This window comes from Megascapheus bottae, chromosome X (genome assembly GCF_031878675.1).
Source record: "Megascapheus bottae isolate mThoBot1 chromosome X, mThoBot2.hap1, whole genome shotgun sequence".
NCBI lineage: Eukaryota > Metazoa > Chordata > Mammalia > Rodentia > Geomyidae > Megascapheus > Megascapheus bottae.
The window spans coordinates 5,464,084-5,483,144 of NC_143547.1; the positions used below are offsets into that span (position 1 = coordinate 5,464,084).

The following is a 19,061-nucleotide window of genomic DNA, read 5'->3' on the forward strand; positions in this document are numbered from 1 at the left end:
GAATTTGGGTCCTGGGCACTGTCCCTGAGCTTTTGTGTTCAAAGCTTAGCATTCTGCTTTCAGCTTTTTTTAGTGGTTAATTGGCGATAAGAGTCTCCTGGGCTTTCCTGCCTGGGCTTTGAAGCACAATCGTCAGGTCTCAGCCTCCTGAGTAGCTAAGGATTATATAGGCTTGAGCCATAGGCACCTGGCTTCATTTTCACCTTATCTGTCCCTAGTTAAAAAAAGGCTTCATTGGGCCGGGAGTTTAGCCTAGTGGTAGAGTGCCTGCCTAGCATGCACGAAGACCCAGGTTCGATTCCTTGGTACCACATACATAGGAAAAGGCTGGAAGTCGTGCTGTGGCTCAAGTGGCAAAGTGCTAGCCTTGAGAAAAGCCCAAGAACAGTGCTCAGGCCCTGAGCTCAAGCCCAGGACTGGCAAAAAAAGGCTTCATTTTTATTGTCTGTATAGGTAAGGAAACTGGGGTTCAGGAAGTTAACAGATCCTTAATGTTATGGGAGGAGGAGTACCACATGGGCATCAAGACTCCTGGCCTGTTCTCTGGTTCTGTCTTTCCACTGCTCATCCACACCCTTACTTCATCTGACTCATTTATCTGTTACTAGCAGGGATCACACCTCTTTCCACACCCATTCTCACACCACCAAAAAAAGAAAAAGAAACAGATAATGACAACTGACAAATGAATGAACAGTTTATCATCTGGTTTTGGGGAATACCTAGATGTTTCTTGAAAGCAGTGGTCAGCCTGCTCAGAGGTCTGCCCCCAGTTCTGTGGTGAGTCTGGCCGTATACTGGCCTCTCAGCTTTAGGGCAGCCTTCTTGGCTGGAAGAGAGGCCCACCCAAGCTGTTTCTGTCTTTTTTACCCCTATCTCTCTGGAGTTTGTGGGAGGGAGATGTTTTTCTTTCTATATTCATGTGTGAGTGTACGATACAAGCAAGGACATACTTGGAGTCCTTGGACTTTTTGGGAGGTATGGCAGGATTTCAGTTTGTTGAAGCTGAAAGATGCCTGTGTTCTCATTATTGCAAACCAAAGCAGTTAGATTGAGAGACATGGCTCTTTCTGCAACTGACCTGCCTAAAGGGAGTATCTCTTAGCGTTTGCCCTGGGCCTTGTTAACAATTATGAAAACTTTTAGCTTCCCTTCTTGCCCTGCTTATCTAATCCAAGGATTTTAGGGATCATAATTACTTTTGGTTGCATTATACTAAAGAGGAATTTCATTTCAATGTGTATAGCAATGTAGAAGAGAATTTAATAATGCAGTAAGACATTTTTGTTTGGAAAAAATTGTGAAAACAAAGAAATAAATTGTATTATCTTTGTTCCTCATAAGTAGCACTGTTCTATAAGTTATTTTTTGCCAGTCCTGGAGCTTGAACTCAGGGCCTGAGCACTCTCCTTGGCATTCTCAAGGGTAGAGCTCTACCACTTGAGCCACAGTACTACTTCCTGCTTTTTCTATGTGTGTGGTACCGAGGAATCAACCTGGATCTTCGTGCATACTAAGCAAGCACTCTATCACTAGGCCAAACTCCCAGATCTATAAGTTTCTTATGATGCAAGATTCGCAAAACTTGCAAATCTTCTGGTTTCTTATTCTATTTTATTCCATTATATCCTTTCTTATTTCTTGGTTTGCTAGTACTGGAGTTTGAACTCAGAGTGTAGTGCTTGCTTACCTGATGTTTTACCACTGAGCCACAGCTCCAGCCTTAATTTTTTGCTGATGTTTAGAAGAAAGAGCCTCATAGACTTTTTTTGCCAGTCCTGGGCTTGAGCTCAGGGTCTGAGCACTGTCCTTGGACTTTCTCAAGGCTAGAGCTCTACCACTTGAGCCTCAGCACCACTTCCGGCTTTTTTCTATGTATGTGGTACCGAGGAATCGAACCCGGGTCTTCATGCATGCTAGGCAAGCACTTTAATCACTAGGCCAAACTCCCGGCCCCCCTCATAGACTTTTGTGCCCGGCCTGACTTCAAATTCTGATACTCTAGACCTCAATTTCCTGAGTAGCTAGGAGTATAGTCATGAGCCAGCAGCATAACGTAGCTACTGGATTCTGAAGTTGCCTTCTATTGAGAATTGAAAACATAAAAAGAAGATTGGGAAAACTAAAAAAAGGAGAGAGTCAATAATTTTGGTAACTGTTTTGAATTACCTTTTACAATTTACCATGGCAAGTAGGCTCTGTGGGTGTTTGTAGTGAGAAAGTTATTTAAATTTGATGTGGGGAGGTCGAGTGATCAACAAAATACTTTAATGTCTTCATCTTATAAGGAATAGTCTGTCTTGGTTAAGAGACATGGGGAGCAAGAATTTTTTATAGGAAAAACTATATAGCTCTTTCTATCTTACTTGTACGAGTCTTGCTTTCTGAGACCATGTTGTTCCACAATATTTTATTTTAAGAAAATGTGTAGCTGGATAGATTTCTTCCCATTCCTCAGGAAAGACTGATTCAAAATCTGTATTAGGAATCATGAGAGACTAAGAAGCTTACAAGTGTGAATCCATCATTAAATAAAAAGACAACATTATTAGTTGTCTTTTTATCCTGGAATGTCTCCATCAGTGAACTTAGTGTTGAGAATGGCTCCTCTGATAGTGTTCTGACAAAGCATAAAATATTCTGGGGGTTCTTTCCTTTTACTTGAGCCTTTAGATAAAGCAATTAAAGATAGTATTAGGAAAAGGTTCAGATGTGGAAGGTCCAGACAGCTCCACAAAGACATCTCACTCTCACATTTACTTGTTGATGTGTTCTGTACTAGCCCAGGTGCTGCATATATTACTGTTTTAACTGCAGAAATGAAACCCAAGCAAACAACAAATAATCTTTATTTCAGCAACTTCTAAGGATTCCAACAGTCTCAAAGGAAGACCAAGATCCAGGTAGTGTTTGTTTAATTCCTGCTTCATTGACTTTTGTGCCCTATTTCTGCCTGAGAATAAGAAACCCAAGCTTCAAACCATGATCTGTTTTGCCTTTGGATTTGACACTAAAGATAGAAGCCATTTTATGCTTTGATGAGTGGCTTGCTTAAACATGCAGTAACACTGGGGGATCTTTTGGTCTCTGGGTTGTTAGTGCTAGATGATGGTGACTGATACTTTCTAGGCCCTTGAGAGGGAGTGGGTTGTGAGATGATTCAGTTGGGGCAGAATAATAACTAACAAGAGTAAACTTTTGAAAGAGAGAATTATGGATAAAAGGTAACTGATGACTGGGATTTTCTATCATGGCAATGCAAACACCAAAAAAATAAGTCTGAGGAATAAGCTGCAGATGTGATATGATTCAAGGACATACAAGGGTTCAGACAAACAGTACTTTTGATCTGTATGATTATGCCTATATTAGCCCCTCCTCGCAGTTTCACATTTTTAAAAGGGTCATCAGTGAAAGAGGGAAAACCAGTAAGACAGTGCTTTGGTTGACATCACACTTAGAAGAGCACAGGAGAAATAGAAAAATACCAAGTACTAATCCATTAAAGAATAGACATGCTATTGAAAGTACTGTTTTTAGCCATACAACTACAGTGTATGATAGGCTGTTCTGTCTTACACTATGTTTTGTGAATTTTGCTCTGGGCCTTAAAGACTTCTGGATGCAAGACACATTTCCCCCAAAATGAATTTAAGCCTAATTATATTTTATATTCTTGAATTACCTATATTTACATAAATCTCATCTCCCTATAAATCTAAGAGTTCGATCTGCATTTTCTTAGTTGAGGTTCTGTTACCTTATTTACAGGAGGGGCAGGTACTTACATTCATATGTATTGAATGCTAGAGTTTGAGCTCAAGCCTTGTACTTGCTCAGCATGCTTGCTGTGTACTGTACTAGCTAGGCTACACCTCCAGCCTGGCTTTTTGCTGGTTATTTTGGAGATGAAGCCTCATAAACTTTTCTGCCCAGGCTTGCCTTGAACTGTAGTCTTTCACATCTCAGCCTTCTGAGTAGATTGTAGTATAAGCACTCAGAATCTGGCTATATTCCCATATTAAAATAATTAATTTCAATAAGAAGAAAAGCTATAGTCACTATCATTTTGTTTGCAAGGTAGAAGTGGAGTATCCAATCATTTTATTTCTCCTTTTCTCAGATAATAAGTATTTGTGGAAATGTGAGGGAAAGGAAAAAAAATCACTATTCTAATATTACCATGTCTGTCCTTTTGACAATTCCCTAGACATGTAAATTAGTTTGTTTACAGTTCTGAGACTTGATTTCAGGTCCTGGACTCTGTCCCTGAGCCTCTTTGTGCTCAAGGCTAGTGCTCTAGTCATTGAGCCATAGCGCCACTTCCAGCTTTTCCTGAGTAGATTATTTGAGATAAAAGTCTCATAATCTTGCTTCCCTAGCAGGCATTGAACTGCAGTCCTCAGATCTCAGCCTCCTGAGTAGTTAGGATTAAGGCATAAGCCACTGATGCCTGGGTAATTTATGATTTAATGATTGGTATTCAGTATTTTTCTGAAAATATGAACACACAGATTATAAATAGAATTAAAATGGAAATGAGGTCTATAGTATGAGATAGTGTGTTTAACTATATGTGTGTGTACACCTTATTTGCATATACACATTGTTCTTACTTGAGTAGATGTCACCAAAGCTGTATATGGCATAGGAAGTTCTTTAAAAACCTCCACAGAGGGACTCTAGTTTTAAAAAGCATATTGTCTTTTCATGTTGGTTCTTTTTGATTCTGGTTTAAAGTATAAAAGCTTTCTTCTCTACTAGTTCCTGCTTGTCTGTTTTGCTCATGTTGTTAGTTATGATGCAGGGACTACTCCAGAGTATATCATGTGCCATTATGGTGGTTTTGTTAAAGATTAAAAGCATACAAGACAGACAAAACCCTTGACTGCCACAAAGAAACCTTGAGAAACTTATTTACATAAAAAAAAGTTGCTGTGTCAAAAATCAACTATCAAGAACTGATGAGGCTTAATATCAATTGATAGGTTGTAATTTCCTCAGTGCCACTCTTATGGCTAAAGAGAAAGAACAATTTTCTGTGGTTAATTTGTATCTAGGACATGAAGTTGGTTGAAAGAGATGTGTACATCCACTTCCTGCATCCTTTTCCTGATCTATGGAGTTGAATTAATTAAATAAAATATGTAGATTTCTAACATATTCTAGCTGTTACTGCCAACGAATTTCTTCTGTGGTTCATAGGCATGGAGGATTGTTAAAAAAATTAAACTTTGGGGCTAGTGGTATGTGTGGCTTAGTGGTAGAGTGCTTGCCTAGCATGTATGATGCCCTCGGTTAAATTCCTCAGTACCATATAAACAGAGAAAGCTGGAAGTGGTGCTGTGGTTCCACTGGTACAGTGCTAGCCTTGAGCAGAAGAAGCTGAGGGACAGTACCCACGCCTGAGTTCAAGCTCAGGACTGGGAAAAAAATTAAATTTAGAAAAAGACTGGAGTTTGAATTGAACCTATGTAACTATCTAGCTTTGTGAATTTTGGCAAGTTATTTATTGCTTTTTTCCAAGCCATTGTTGGAGTTACAGTATCAGAAGTTGCTTAGTTAGCATTGCCTGGCTATACTTTAGTGAATGTTAAAATGAGGCTTTTGTGTTGAATATTTCCCGATGCCTTTATTTCCCAGGACAAGACAAACCAAACCTTTCCATTTGATTGATGTATTTCCCTCTCTAAATTCCATAAGTGACATATTCCCTTCAATATATAATGCTTAGTCTCATCTTATTTATCTCAATTCCACATGTGCCTGTCATCACATTTGCAGTAGGCAGGAGATGAGGTTTTACAATCAATTAATACCATGAAATCTTTCTATTTTAGCATGGAAATAATTAAACCGAAGGGATTACATGATGTTCTTATTACCAACTCTAATAGAAACTGATCTGAATTTACATGAATTTTTTGGGGGAAGGTGGAGGGTAAATTTATATCTATGACATAATTAAGAATCCAGAGGTTTAAAGTTCCCAAGCTGGGTTTGGTGGTGGACATTTGTTATACCAGCCCTTGGGAGACCAAGGCAAAAACTTCTTGAATTTGACCTCAGCCTGGGCTACATAGCAAGACTTTATCTCAAAAAAATTTCCCCACTCAAGGATGTATCTTGACAGTTATTATACATAGTAATATCCAAGAGATAGTAGTGGCCCTTGGTAGCTCATCAGTTCTCTGCAGTTACTTTGACTTGGGGGTACTTTCTGTTTCTACCCAACATCTGGGAGTAAAGCTTTCCTCTTTCCCTCTGACTTTCACTTATTTTGCTGCAGATCTTACTCTAGCACCTCCATAGAAGAGGCCATGAAAAGGGGTGAGGACCCACCCACCCCACCACCGCGGCCACAGAAAACCCATTCCAGAGCCTCTTCCTTGGATCTGAATAAAGTCTTCCAGCCCACTGAGCCAGGTGAAGTGCCTCCCTGTCCTCTGAGCCCCTCCCTTTGCTGTTGGAGCCTTGAGGTGTATCATTTACAAAGGCCTCTGTGACTTGGGGGAAAAAAACAGATCTGGCAGTTTCCTTTCCCATGATGGTCTTCATGTTGCTGTGGTATTTTAGGGGGCAGGAAAGCAATCCAAGCAGATGCACAGCATATGGGTCTGGATCCTTGCCCATACTTGCTGTAGCTCAAGAATTATGAACATCTCTATCAAGGGGATAAAAAATGCTTCCACTGCGTGCTTGGCTAAAGTCTTGTTCTCTGCATCATGGTAATTTGTAAATAAGATCCCTGTCAGCCATTTTCTTACACACTTACATAGTTTTTCCATGTAAGATCTTAGAGACCAGCTGTTGGCCAGGCCCTTCTCTAACACCTTATCCTTGTGGAGAAGATCCTGTGATCCATATGGCTTAATGTAAAGGGCCTCTAAATTAGATTGATGAGTGCTAGTTAGAGGGGGATAAGGCCAGGAAACCTTCAGGTCGGCTACACTGGAGCTTCTATCAGTGGGATTTTGTTGAGCTACCAGCTGTATAGCTGGGCTGGTGGTAGGGGAAGTCAGAGAGGCCTGGCTGCTCCCTGGCTTCCTATAGATGGATATGTTTGTTCTCCTAGGGAAGCTAAGGGCAGACAGTGAGACAAGTGTCCTTACTTCAGTGCAGGTGATAGGATACAGCACTGTTCTAAAAAACCTTTGTACTGACTATGGCGGGCTAGCTATCAATATTGTTATTTTCTGAAACCCATTCTATATCTGTGTGTTTTTATATCCCGCCAACTTCAGATGCTAGTGTTTGTAGATTTTTAAGAAATCCTTTCTCCTAAGAAAAGATTCTGATTTGCTCTCATATTAGCATGACCCCTGTCACCTGGCACAGCTCAGCATGTTTTATTTATTCTAATAAAGTAACTGCCTCATGGTAAATTTATAGATTATTTTTTAATATACTAGAATCTGGAATGCTATGAAGTTTGTTTGAAATGAACTCATCAGACAAATATTTCTTTTAAATTGCCTCCCATACTCTGCTGCAAATTCTGACATAATTTCATAAGAATTGGCATTTCGAGTGGGAGTAGACACAGGTGATGATGTTATAAAAATTGCACATAGTTGGTGCATTATGAGCTAGAAAAAATTTATGGCGGCAAGAAGATTAAGGCAATCTGGGCAGCTATGTCAACACTTTTCAGTTGCAAAGAGGGAGGGTAGAACTGTACATGCACTTCAGGCTCTGTGACACAACAAGGAGATACCAGCTGTGCTTGAAAATTGGCATGCTATCGTTTTTACACCATTATATCACACAGTGGAAGACAAAACTTGTTGCTCAGTTTCACTGCCTTTGGAATTGCTTGATTTTCAGCAAGTGGTTTAATATTTCTGATTACACATGTGTAAAATAGAGGCAATAGTAACTTTATACAGTTGTAAGGTTTCAGCAATATGATAAACATGGTATACATGTCACCCTGTTTGGCTCATAGACCTTAATGTGACCCTGAGGCCCATACTGTTGTGACCCGAAACTACCAGAGAATTATTGCTCTCCAGATCATCATGTGACTGATGAATATAAAAGCCCTCTAATTCTCCTGACCCCAGGGGAATATTCTGTGATTTTTTTTCTTGAAGGTTGTTATGAATGTTTGCAGGACTGAACTCCAGCTGTCTTAGTGTTCTCTTCATTAGCAGAGTTTTTATTCTTTGTGTTCCTTCCCATCCTGTCTCATTTTTCCTCTAAAATAAAACACTTATTTGCACATCTCTATGTTTGGCTCCTTTAGGGAGAATCAGAATTTAGGCAATGTCCTTTGCCATGGTGAAGACACTTGTGGTATTTCCAGATATAGCTAAGATTGGGACAAAAAACTAGCATGTCAGGTGGTACCTGTTTCCATACCTTAATCCAAATCCAAATGGTCTTTTTAGAACAAGTTTATATACAAATGTTTAATGCACAGTTTCAACTTATTACATAAAGAACAGAATGTTTCTACAGTATGAAAAACTGGTGGCATTGGTTTCTATCTTAATTCATTCTCACAGGAAAGCATAAGAATCTGTCCAAATGAGGTAAAATTTGGTATATCATACATTGCTGGAAATTCTCATAATTCTGACAAACTAGAAATGCATGAAATAGAGTCCAGACTTGCCAGTTGAGTCCACCTATGAGAACCGTGGTTCACAGAGGATCTGCTTTGTTGCACTTGGCTTGTGTATCAATGTAGGTAAACACTTATTCTGTATCCTTATCTTTCCAATTAATCATCTTTATGCTTCATAATGGAGAACTGCATTATTTCTTTTAATGCCTGCATGATATGGATGTCCCATAACTGATTAGCTATTGATGGAGATCTCTTTTTTCTTCCTCTGTTTTCCTCTTAAGCTTACCCATAACCCATTTGTTACCCACCTGCTCTTTTGATTCTTTCCTCACCAATGGATGCTTCTCCTCTCTCGCCAACTCGTATCCTTCTCTGTTTCATTCCTGTTATGCCTTCTTCTTTTCCTGTCTGCTTCTCTTTTTGTTCCCCCTCCTTCTCTTTCAGTAAGCACAAACCTTCCTTTACTCTCCAACAGCCTCACTTTTCTCTTAGGTTATAAACATGCAAGAGGTTACCAGTGATTTCATATCTATATATTTCCTAATTTAATTATTTTCTTTTTTTTGTTGGCTATGTGGCTTGAACTCAAGGCCTAGGCACTGTTCCTGAGCTTTTCTTCTTTTTTATTTTTTAGCCAATCCTGGGGCTTGAACTTGGGGTTTGGTCAATGTCCTTGAGCTTTCTCGTGGTTAGCACTCTACCACTTGAGCCCCAGCACCACTTCTGGCTTTTTCTGTGTATGTAGAACTGAGGAATCAAACCAAGGACTTCATGCAGGCTAGGCAAACACTCGACCACTAGGCCATACTCCCAGCCCCGTTCCTGAGCTTTTCTACTCAAGGCTAGCACTCTAACAAACTGCGCCACAGGCCTACTTATGGCTTTTTTTTGTCAGTTGTGGGACTTGAACTCTGAGCCTGGGCACTGTCCCTAACCTCTTAAGCTCGTGGCTTGTGCTCTACCACCTAAGCCATACCACTTCCCAGTTTTCTGGAGGTTAATTGGAGATAAGAGTCTCAGGGACTTTTGTGCCTGGGTTGGCTTTGAATCACAATCCTCAGAACTCAAATTATAGGAGTAAGTCATCAGTGGTCACTCATTTAATTTTCTTGCACTAATTCTCAAGGTTATTAATATTTGAAGTGTAGACTTATTGTTGCCAGACTGCTGTACAAAAACTATCTATTTGTCTCATTACTAACATTGTTATACAATGTTTCTTCATGTTCTCATCATGCGGTCCACTTTTTAATTCTTGCCTATGTGGAAAGCAAAATTTTGTATTACCTTCATTCCTTGTACAGCTACACATCTTTTCTTATAATCATTGGTCACTATTATTTCTTCTTTTGTGAACCACCTATTCAAAAATTCGGCTAGTTTCTGTCACTTTATCTCTGTGTGACTACAGATACCACTTAATTTCTTCTTCATTGCCTTAGCTCTGGACTTTCTTTCTCCTAGGCTTTTAAGAGTGTCAGGGTGGCTGAGGAGAAGCTAATATAACCTGCTGCTCTGCATTCTTTTTTTATATATATTTTTATGTAATGAATAGAAGGGTTACATTATATTTGCCAGATAGAAGGTGCATTAATTCCCATACATTGATACCCTTTCTCATGTCTTGGTCCCCATTTCCCTCCCCCACCCCCACCCCTCATCTTGTTTTCCCCCCTTCCCTATCCAATTTCAAATAACCAAATACAAATATATCCAATATAGGCTTCCTAATTAATTTACTAGCTATGTTCTTTGCCATACAAAAGCTCCGCAGTTTAATGCAGTCCCACTTATCCAGCCTTTCTCTGATTTGTTGTGATTCTTGGTCCGTATTAAGAAAGTTTCTACCTGTGCCAAGGAGGCCTAGTGTATCTCCTATTCTTTCCTGTAAAGTTTTCAGTGTGTCAGCTTTTACCTCCAGGTCTTTGATCCATTTGGAGTTAATTCTAGTGCAAGGTGACAAAGAAACTAGTAAATTAATTAGGAAGCCTACAGAGTGGGAGAAGATCTTCACGAACCAAACAACGGACAAAGGCCTCATATCTAAAATATATAAACAACGCAAAAAATTGAATCACTCCAAAACTAATCTCCAAAGTAACAACCATCCCATTAAAAAATGGGCCAAAGACTTAAAGAGAGTCTTCTCTGAAGAAGAAACAAAAATGGCCTGTAGACACATGAAGAAATGCTCAACATCTCTGGTCATAAAAGAAATGAAAATCAAAATAACTCTAAGATTCCACCTCACTCCAGTTAGAATGGCCAGGATCAGGAAAACGAATAATAACAGATGCTGGAGGGGATGTGGCCAGGAGGGATCACTACTACACTGTTGGTGGGAGTGCAAACTCGTTCAACCACTATGGAAAGCAGTGTGGCAGTGCCTCAAAAGGCTAAACATAGAACTCCCCTATGACCCAGCAATTCCACTACTTGGCATTTACCCAACCATCCAGAAACAAGGGCATACTAAATCCACTAGCACAACAATGTTCATTGCAGCACTATTCACCATAGCAAAGATATGGAACCAACCCAGATGTCCCTCAGTTGATGAGTGGATCAACAAGTTGTGGTATTTGTACACAATGGAATTCTGTGCTGCTGTCAGAAAGAATGACATCGCCCCATTTGTTAGGAAATGGAAAGACATAGAAAAAATCATATTAAGTGAAGTAAGTCAGACTCAAAGGAACTTAGGCTCAATGGTTTCCCTCATTCGTCATAATCAGTAGAAACCTTGTGCTCTCCTAGCAGAGATCTGCAATAGAGCAAAATCTTGATACATAAGGCCATATAGTATGAAGCTAATTGAAAGGACTTCCAGGATAGTGAAACAAAAGCCATATAACGAATGATTGTTGTCCTTAATGTACTATGTTGTCTCTCATCTCCTTTGCTGTCCCTTGATTATCTCATATTGCTACAGTATCTCACTTTGTTATCTGATATATTGAATTTATTTGTATTTGGTTATTTGAAATTTGATAGGGAAGGGGGGAAAACCAAGACGGGTGTGGGGGTGTGGGGGGGAGGGCAATGGGTACCAAGACATGTGAAAGGGTATCAATGTATGTGAATTAATGCACCTTCTATCTGGCAAATATCATGTAACCCTTTTACTAATTACAATAAAAAAAGAGTTATAAAAAAACAAATATATCCAATATATCAGATAACAAAGTGAGATACTGTAACAATATGAGATAAACAAGGGACAGCAAAAGAGATGAGAGATAACATAGTACATTAAGGACAACAGTCACTCATTATATGGCTTTTGTTTCCTTATCCTGGAGGTCCTTACATTTAGTGTCGTATGATTTGGCCTAATGTCTCTAGATTTTGTTCTATTGTAAATCTCTGCTAGGAGAGCCCAAGGTTTCTACTGATTATGACAAATGAGGGAAACCATTGAGCCTATGTTCCTTTGAGTCTGGCTTCCTTCATTTAATATGATTTTTTCTATGTCTTTCCATTTCCTAACAAGTGGGGCAATGTCATGCTTTCTGACAGCAGCATAGAATTGAATTGTGTATAAATACCACATCTTGTTGATCCACTCATCCACTGAGGGACATCTGGGTTAGTTCCATATCTTTGCTATGGTAAATAGTGCTGCAATGAACATTGTTGTGCTAGTGGATTTAGTATGCCCTTGTTTCTGGATGGTTGGGTAAATGCCAAGCAGTGGAATTGCTGGGTCATAGGGAAGCTCTATGTTTAGCCTTTTGAGGCTCTGCCATACTGCTTTCCATAGTGGTTGAACGAGTTTACACTCCCACCAACAGTGTAGTAGTGATCCCTCCTGGCCACATCCCCTCCAGCATCTGTTGTTATTAGTTTTCCTGATCCTGGCCATTCTAACTGGAGTGAGGTGGAATCTTAGAGTTGTTTTGATTTTCATTTCTTTTATGACCAGAGATGTTGAGCATTACTTCATGTGTGTATAGGCCATTTTTGTTTCTTCTTCAGAGAAGACTCTCTTTAAGTCTTTGGCCCATCTTTTAATGGGATGCTTGTTACTTTGGAGATTAGTTTGGGATTGATTCAATTTTTTGAGTTGTTGATATATCTTAGATATGAGGCCTTTGTGTCTTGTATGGTTGGTGAATATCTTTTCCCATTCTGTAGGCGTCCTAATTAATTTACTAGCTATGTTGCTCTGCATTCTTGATCCTGTAGTCTTTATTTCTGCCATCTTCATCACTTAAGAACAACTGTACCTGGATATACTCTGTGTATAACAGCAGAAGAATAAGGGAGGATAATATGAAATGAAGCAAGATATAGACTTGAAATGGAAAGGTTAACTGAAGCTCATTAATTAAAAATGGGACTCAACAGGTGGTGAAAAACAACAAATGAAATGAAATTACTGAGGCAGAGTAGTCTCAAGTGGGATAGAAAGAAAATGTGAAGAAATGAGAGAATAGGAAGAACATGAAGAGAAAGCTGAGGGAGTTGTTAAAAAGGAGCGAAGATGTTTATATACAGTCAAAAGCAAAAATAAATATATATAATATAAGTCTGTAGAGCCAAAGAAAGGAGAGTCCCACAGTGTCTCACTGATGGATTCAAGTAGCACTTAAAGGAATAGCTTAGGAGTGGGTGGCATTAATAGCTTCAATTTTTCTGAGAAAAGGTAACATATGGAAGAACAAAGGGATGATTTAAATGTAAATTAATAAAAATGACCAAGGTCATCTTTGGAAATCATATGGGACAGTTGGATTCCATTTTGATAATCTGTAAGGAGAACATGGATGTGTGGTTTATAGGATCCTAGAATCCCAGGGTTCTAGGAATGGACATCAAACTTTAAATGTGAGCTTGTTTTAGGAGGAGTTGATATAATCTGTTCACATTGTAATGGATACATTGTATTTTTTTATAGCTGATTCAGTTTTTAGATCTGTCCCCTCATAGTCTCATTATAGGTGCTATGGTTGAGAGATGACAAAAAATATGCACGAAGTCTAAGTCAGGGGTAATACAAATCTACAAGCCTGAAGACTCAAACTTGCCCACTGATGATCAATCAGGTTTTATAGGTCTATTCTTTTAACCTGAAAAACTTGCAATATGAGGCCAATCATTTCTAGAATCTAATATCCCATTCCTCACTGAAACAGTTGTTTCCTTAAAATGGTATTTTTTTTACTGATTATTTTTTTCCAGTCTTGGGGCTTGAACTCAGTGCTCTACCATTTGAGCCACAGCACCACTTCCTGCTTTTTCCAGTAGATGCAGTACTGAGGAATCAAACCCAGAGTGTTATGCATGCTAGGCAAGCACTCTAACACTAGGCCAAACTCCTGGCCTAAAATGATATATTTTTTTGTAATAATCCAGTTTTGTTCTCTTCCATTGGATGTCAATTTTCCTTCTACTCTTGACTCTGGCCTGTCTCTTTCAAAGCTAAGTCTAAGGTTTGTAGCCTGAGGGGGCCATGGTGATGATAGAAAATCTTATCTCTGCCAGTGTATGCCACAATAGCCTTTCTGTTCCTGGTATTAGATATCTTAGCAGAAAGGAAAGAGATTGTGTGAGGAGATATAGCCATTCCTTTAAAGCTTCAAACCACGAACTTTCATCCCGTCTGCCGTTTCTACTCACATCAAACAAAGGAAACTTATTCTCTCACATGTATTTAGCTGGCAGGCAGGGCAGCCATTTCCCAGTGACATCCTCATGATTTTAAAGAGGAGAGTGAAATTTGTGATAGCTAAACAATATATGTCTATCAGTAGTTTCTTCCTATGAATTGCAAATTTTCTTTATTCTTTAGACATGCAGATAATAGAAATTCATTCTGTGATTAAGAAATTTTACTACCCCCCAGAGTTCAAGCCCCATGACCAACCCCCCCCCAAAAAAAAACAAAGAAATTTTACTACATCCATACTATGGAATCTTATGAAGCTGCTTGGAAGAAAAATGTATGTGTACTATCTTGAAAGTTATCTGAGAAAAATGAAGAATATACAGTATGGAATATGTATGTTTGTAAATGTATAGATAATCTCAGGAAGAATACTTAAATTGGTATTGATGGTTGCTTCTGGGGAAAGAAGTGTAAGTGGGGATAAAACAGATAGACTTTGCATGGGATACCTGCTATATCTTTAAAATATTTTCCTCATGCACAGATATTGCCTGTTACAAACATTTCCTTTGCACTCTTTGTAATGATGGTACATGAGAGATATTTTTCCGGGATGAATTTATCTATCTCAGACTTGCCTACCATTCTGTGTTCAGGGTATCTTTATGACCATCTGCTACCACCTCCTGGAATGCAGTTGAAATGACAGAAGCATTCTAGAGTGTTCTTTCAGAAAGTAAGATCACTTTTCAACACCCCTGCAAAACAGAGGAAAACTTTTGGAGGGCTTCCCAAACATCCGTTGTGAGATAAGAAATTAGGCAAAATGTCTTGAGGGTTTTGGCTTTATTGGCAAGTGTGAATATTTATTGGGTGGATTCTGTTCTGTATTTTCTATTAAGAATATTTCTCCTTGTAACTGGAGGAATAAGTAAAGACCAAATTTATTTTCATATTCTACAGAAGATAAATTTACCTACACAGATAACTCTTCCTTGAGGATTTCTTATTCCCATGTAAGCTAGTTGTTCCCTTTGGAAATTTACCAGGATCTAAAAATTAAGTAGGATTGTTGAATTCCTGCACCATAACCAAACTTTTGGTTACACAATATTCAGCCAGCTGGAGCAGTTTTATTTTTTTTTTCAATGAGAGGTTTATTCAGATAATCCAAGTACTATAAAATGTATACAATGTATACAAATGTATACAATTCAGTGGTATATAATACAATTCACAGTGTTATATAATATCAACATTATCTAATTCTGGAATACTTTAAGTGCCCCTCCCCTGCCAAAATGTATATCTATTAGCAGTTATTCTTCATTCTCTTTCTAAGTCCACAGAAATCACTAAATTTCTGTTTCTATGAATCTGCTTGTTCTGCACATTCCATACTAATGGAATCATACAATATGTGGTCTTTTGTGTCTGCTTCTCTCGTATATCATAATACTTTCAAGGTCCACTCATGTTGTAGCATAAATCAGCACTCCATTTTTAATTTCCCATTTTATGGCTATAGTCCAGTTGTTTGGTGATTTATCTATTGTTGGGCATTTGAGTTGTTTCCATTTTTGAGTATTCTAAACAACATTCAACATCTAGTGAACATTCAACATCTAGTTTCCTTTTTAGTATATACATAAGAGTGGAATTTTTGGCTCTTACGGCAATTATAGATTGACTATCTTCCAAAGCAGCTGTGCCAGTTTACAGTGTCATTAGCAATGTATGAAGATTACAGTTTCTTCACATCCTTGAAATCCATGTTATTGTCTTTTTTATGTGTAAGCACCTTTTAATAAAACTTTGAATTTAATACCAAAAAAGGATGAAAATATAAATAAAGCACATCAATTTTGAGTTTATAGTTTACAGTGCATCCTATGGGTAAAATTAAAAGGATCATCTTTCCCACAATTGTTTGTAAACCCAGAATGAGATTTAAAATGCAGTCTTAGGAAAGATTACTGAATAGTATTAAAATATACTTCATGAAAGAATTTTGAATGCATTGAAATTCACTGTAACAATTCGCCATGCATCTTTTAAATATTGTTCAGAATTTTATCACCTCAACTTGTATATGTAAATTGCTTATAATAAATCTTAAAATGAAATAAATGATAAGAACTTTCATAAGAAGTATGAAAATCTAATATATTTTATATTTTCAGGACAGTTAAATTCACTACAATAGTTAAATGCATTTTTAAGTAAGATTAAAAATGAATCTTTTAGCCAGGCACTGACAGCTTATGCCTGTAATCTTGCCACTTGCATGGCTGAAGCCTAAAGGATCATGATTTGAAGATAGCACAGGCAGAAAAGTCTGGGCGACACCATTCAATTAACCAATGAAAAGTCAAACTGGAGGTGTGGCTCAAGTGGTAGAGCACTAGCCATGAGCAAAAAAGTCAACCAAGCACAAGACCCATAGTTCAGACTCTGGTACTGGCAAAAAGAGAAATGGGTGGTTTTGTTGTTGTTGTTGTTGTTTTTGTTGTGATTGTTTGCCAGACCTAGGGCTTGAACTCAAGGCCTAGGCACTCTCCTTGAGCATGTTTTGCTCAAGTATAACACTCTACCAATTGAGCTACAGTTCCATTTCCACAGTTCCATTTCCATCTTTTTTTTCTGTGATTAATTGGAGATAAAAATTTAACAGGCTTATTGTCTGGGCTGGCTTCAAACCATGATCTGTCCATCTCAGACTCTCGAGTAGCTAAGATTACCAGTGTGAGCCACCCATGCCTGGCAGCAATACAGAATTCAAACTCAGGGCTTTGTGCCTTGCTTGGCAAGAACCAAGTGCTGAGCCATACTCCAGTTCCTAAGTTTCATCTTTTGACACATGTATGTAAATTCATTGTAAGGTTTTATTTAAACACAACAAGAAAGTTTTACCTATTCCTATGGTATGAATTAATATTGCCATTGTGGTGTTGATTTGCATTTCTAATGACTAATGATATTGAACATCTTTCCCCTGTGCCTATTGGCCATATTTATGTCTCTTCAACATGGAAAAATGGTCTGTTCAATATCTTTGCCTATTTTTAGACTGAAATAATAGCCTTTTTAATGTTGATTTGAAAGAGTTGTTACATATTTTGGATATAAGTTCCTTTTTAGATATTTTAATTTCAGTGTTTCTTCTCATTCATTTTGGTTGTCCTATTGTCTTTCTTTATTATTATTATTATTATTATTATTATTTTGTGGGTCATGTGGCTTGAACTCTGGCCTGGGTGCTCTTCCGGAGCTCTTCAGCTCAAGGCTACTGCCCTACCCCTGGGCCTGGGCATTGTCCCTGAGCTTTTCAGCTCAAGGCTACCACCCTACCTTTGAGCCAAGCCCCATTTCCCATTTTCTAGTTTTCTAGAGGTTAATTGGAGGTAAGAGTCTCAGGGCCTTTAGTGCTCAGGCTGGCTTTGAACCTTGATCCTCAAATTTCAGCCTCCTGGGTAGCTAGGATTACAGACATGAGCCACTATGCCCAACAGTCTTATTTTTTTTAAATGGTACTATGGCTTGAACTCAGGCCTTGGAGTTGCTAGGCACATTTTCTATCACTTGGGCTATGCCTCTAGCCTTTTTGCCTTAGTTATTTTTCAGATAGTGTCTCAGACTTTTTGCCCAGCCTGGCCTTGGATTGCTATACTTCTGTAGCTGAGATTATGTGTGAGCCATCTTATATGGCTTGTACTTTAAGATAAGGTCTCACTAACTTTGTTTGAGCTGGCCTCTAACCATGGTCTTTATATTTCTATCTTCTAAGTAGTTGAGATTATAGACCTGAGGTACCATACTAAGCTTTCCTTTCACATTTTATATTTTGTATTTTGAATTGCAAATTTTTTAAAGTTTTATAAATTCCAATTATTTTTCTTTTGTCACATGTACTTTTTGTGTCATAGCTAAGAAACTGTCCCCTAGCTAAAGGTCACAAACTTTTCCTGATCTTCTAAAAGTTTGATTTCAGGTCTTATATTTGCATCAATAGTGCACCTTGTGATAATTTCTCTATATATGTGATAGAAGTCCACAACTTCATTTTTCTGCATGTGGATATCTAACTGTCTTAATACCATTTATTTAAAAGACTATTATTTCCCCACTTAGTTTTCTTGGCACTGATATGGATAGTCAATTTATGAGAAATGTAAGGACTTTCAATTCTTTTCCATTGATTTATATGTCTTTATGTCAGTACCACAATGCTTTAATAATTGTAGATTTGTAGTAAGTTTTGAAGTCAGAAAGTGAGTCCTCTTAATTTATTATTTTCTAGATTATTGCTTATTCTTATTCTCTTATATTTCTAGACAAAATTTAGAATCAGTTTTCCAATTTCTGAAAAAAAAAATGAAATCCAGAACCAGGCATAGGTGGCTCCTACTTGTAATCCTAGCTACTCAACAGGCTAAGATCTGGAGGATCATTGTGTGAGGAAGACCAGGAGAAAAGTCCATAAAACTCCATCTCTAATGAACCAGCAAAAAGGAGGGCTGGATGTGTGGTTCAAGTGGTAGCGCACCAACTATGAGGCCTGAGTTCAAATGCTGGTACTAGCAAAAAATATTCAACTGTGGTTTCATTGAATCTATAGATGAAGTTTGATTTGTATGGCTGTTTTAATACCCATACATTTCCAAATATAGACTACATTTTCATTTATTTAGATCTTGTACTTTAATGGAATTAAAAATTTCCAACATATAAATCTTGTAGTTGGTTATACTTATTTATTCTTCTTAAACTGCTTTGAATGGACTTTAAAACAAAATCTGGTAAATAGTAATATTTTGGTTGGAAATTTCTAGTGATTTTGGATGAAGATAACAAGAGGCTGAGATCCAGTGATTA

General features: G+C 38.1%; 1 protein-coding gene across 6 annotated transcripts in view; it reads left to right on the forward strand.

Annotated features, from left to right (window-relative positions):
• Reps2 (RALBP1 associated Eps domain containing 2) overlaps positions 1–19,061 on the forward strand; it is a 188,694-nt gene that overhangs the window by 116,798 nt on the left and 52,835 nt on the right. For 2 of the 6 annotated variants that reach the window (XM_090326959.1, XM_090326961.1), the window contains exons 12-13: positions 2,858–2,903; positions 6,290–6,426. The exons of the other annotated variants lie outside the window; for them this stretch is intronic. In XM_090326959.1, coding sequence (XP_090183085.1) covers positions 2,858–2,903; positions 6,290–6,426 — 183 coding nt within the window. The remainder of the gene's footprint in view (positions 1–2,857; positions 2,904–6,289; positions 6,427–19,061) is intronic. 6 annotated transcript variants of the gene reach the window in all.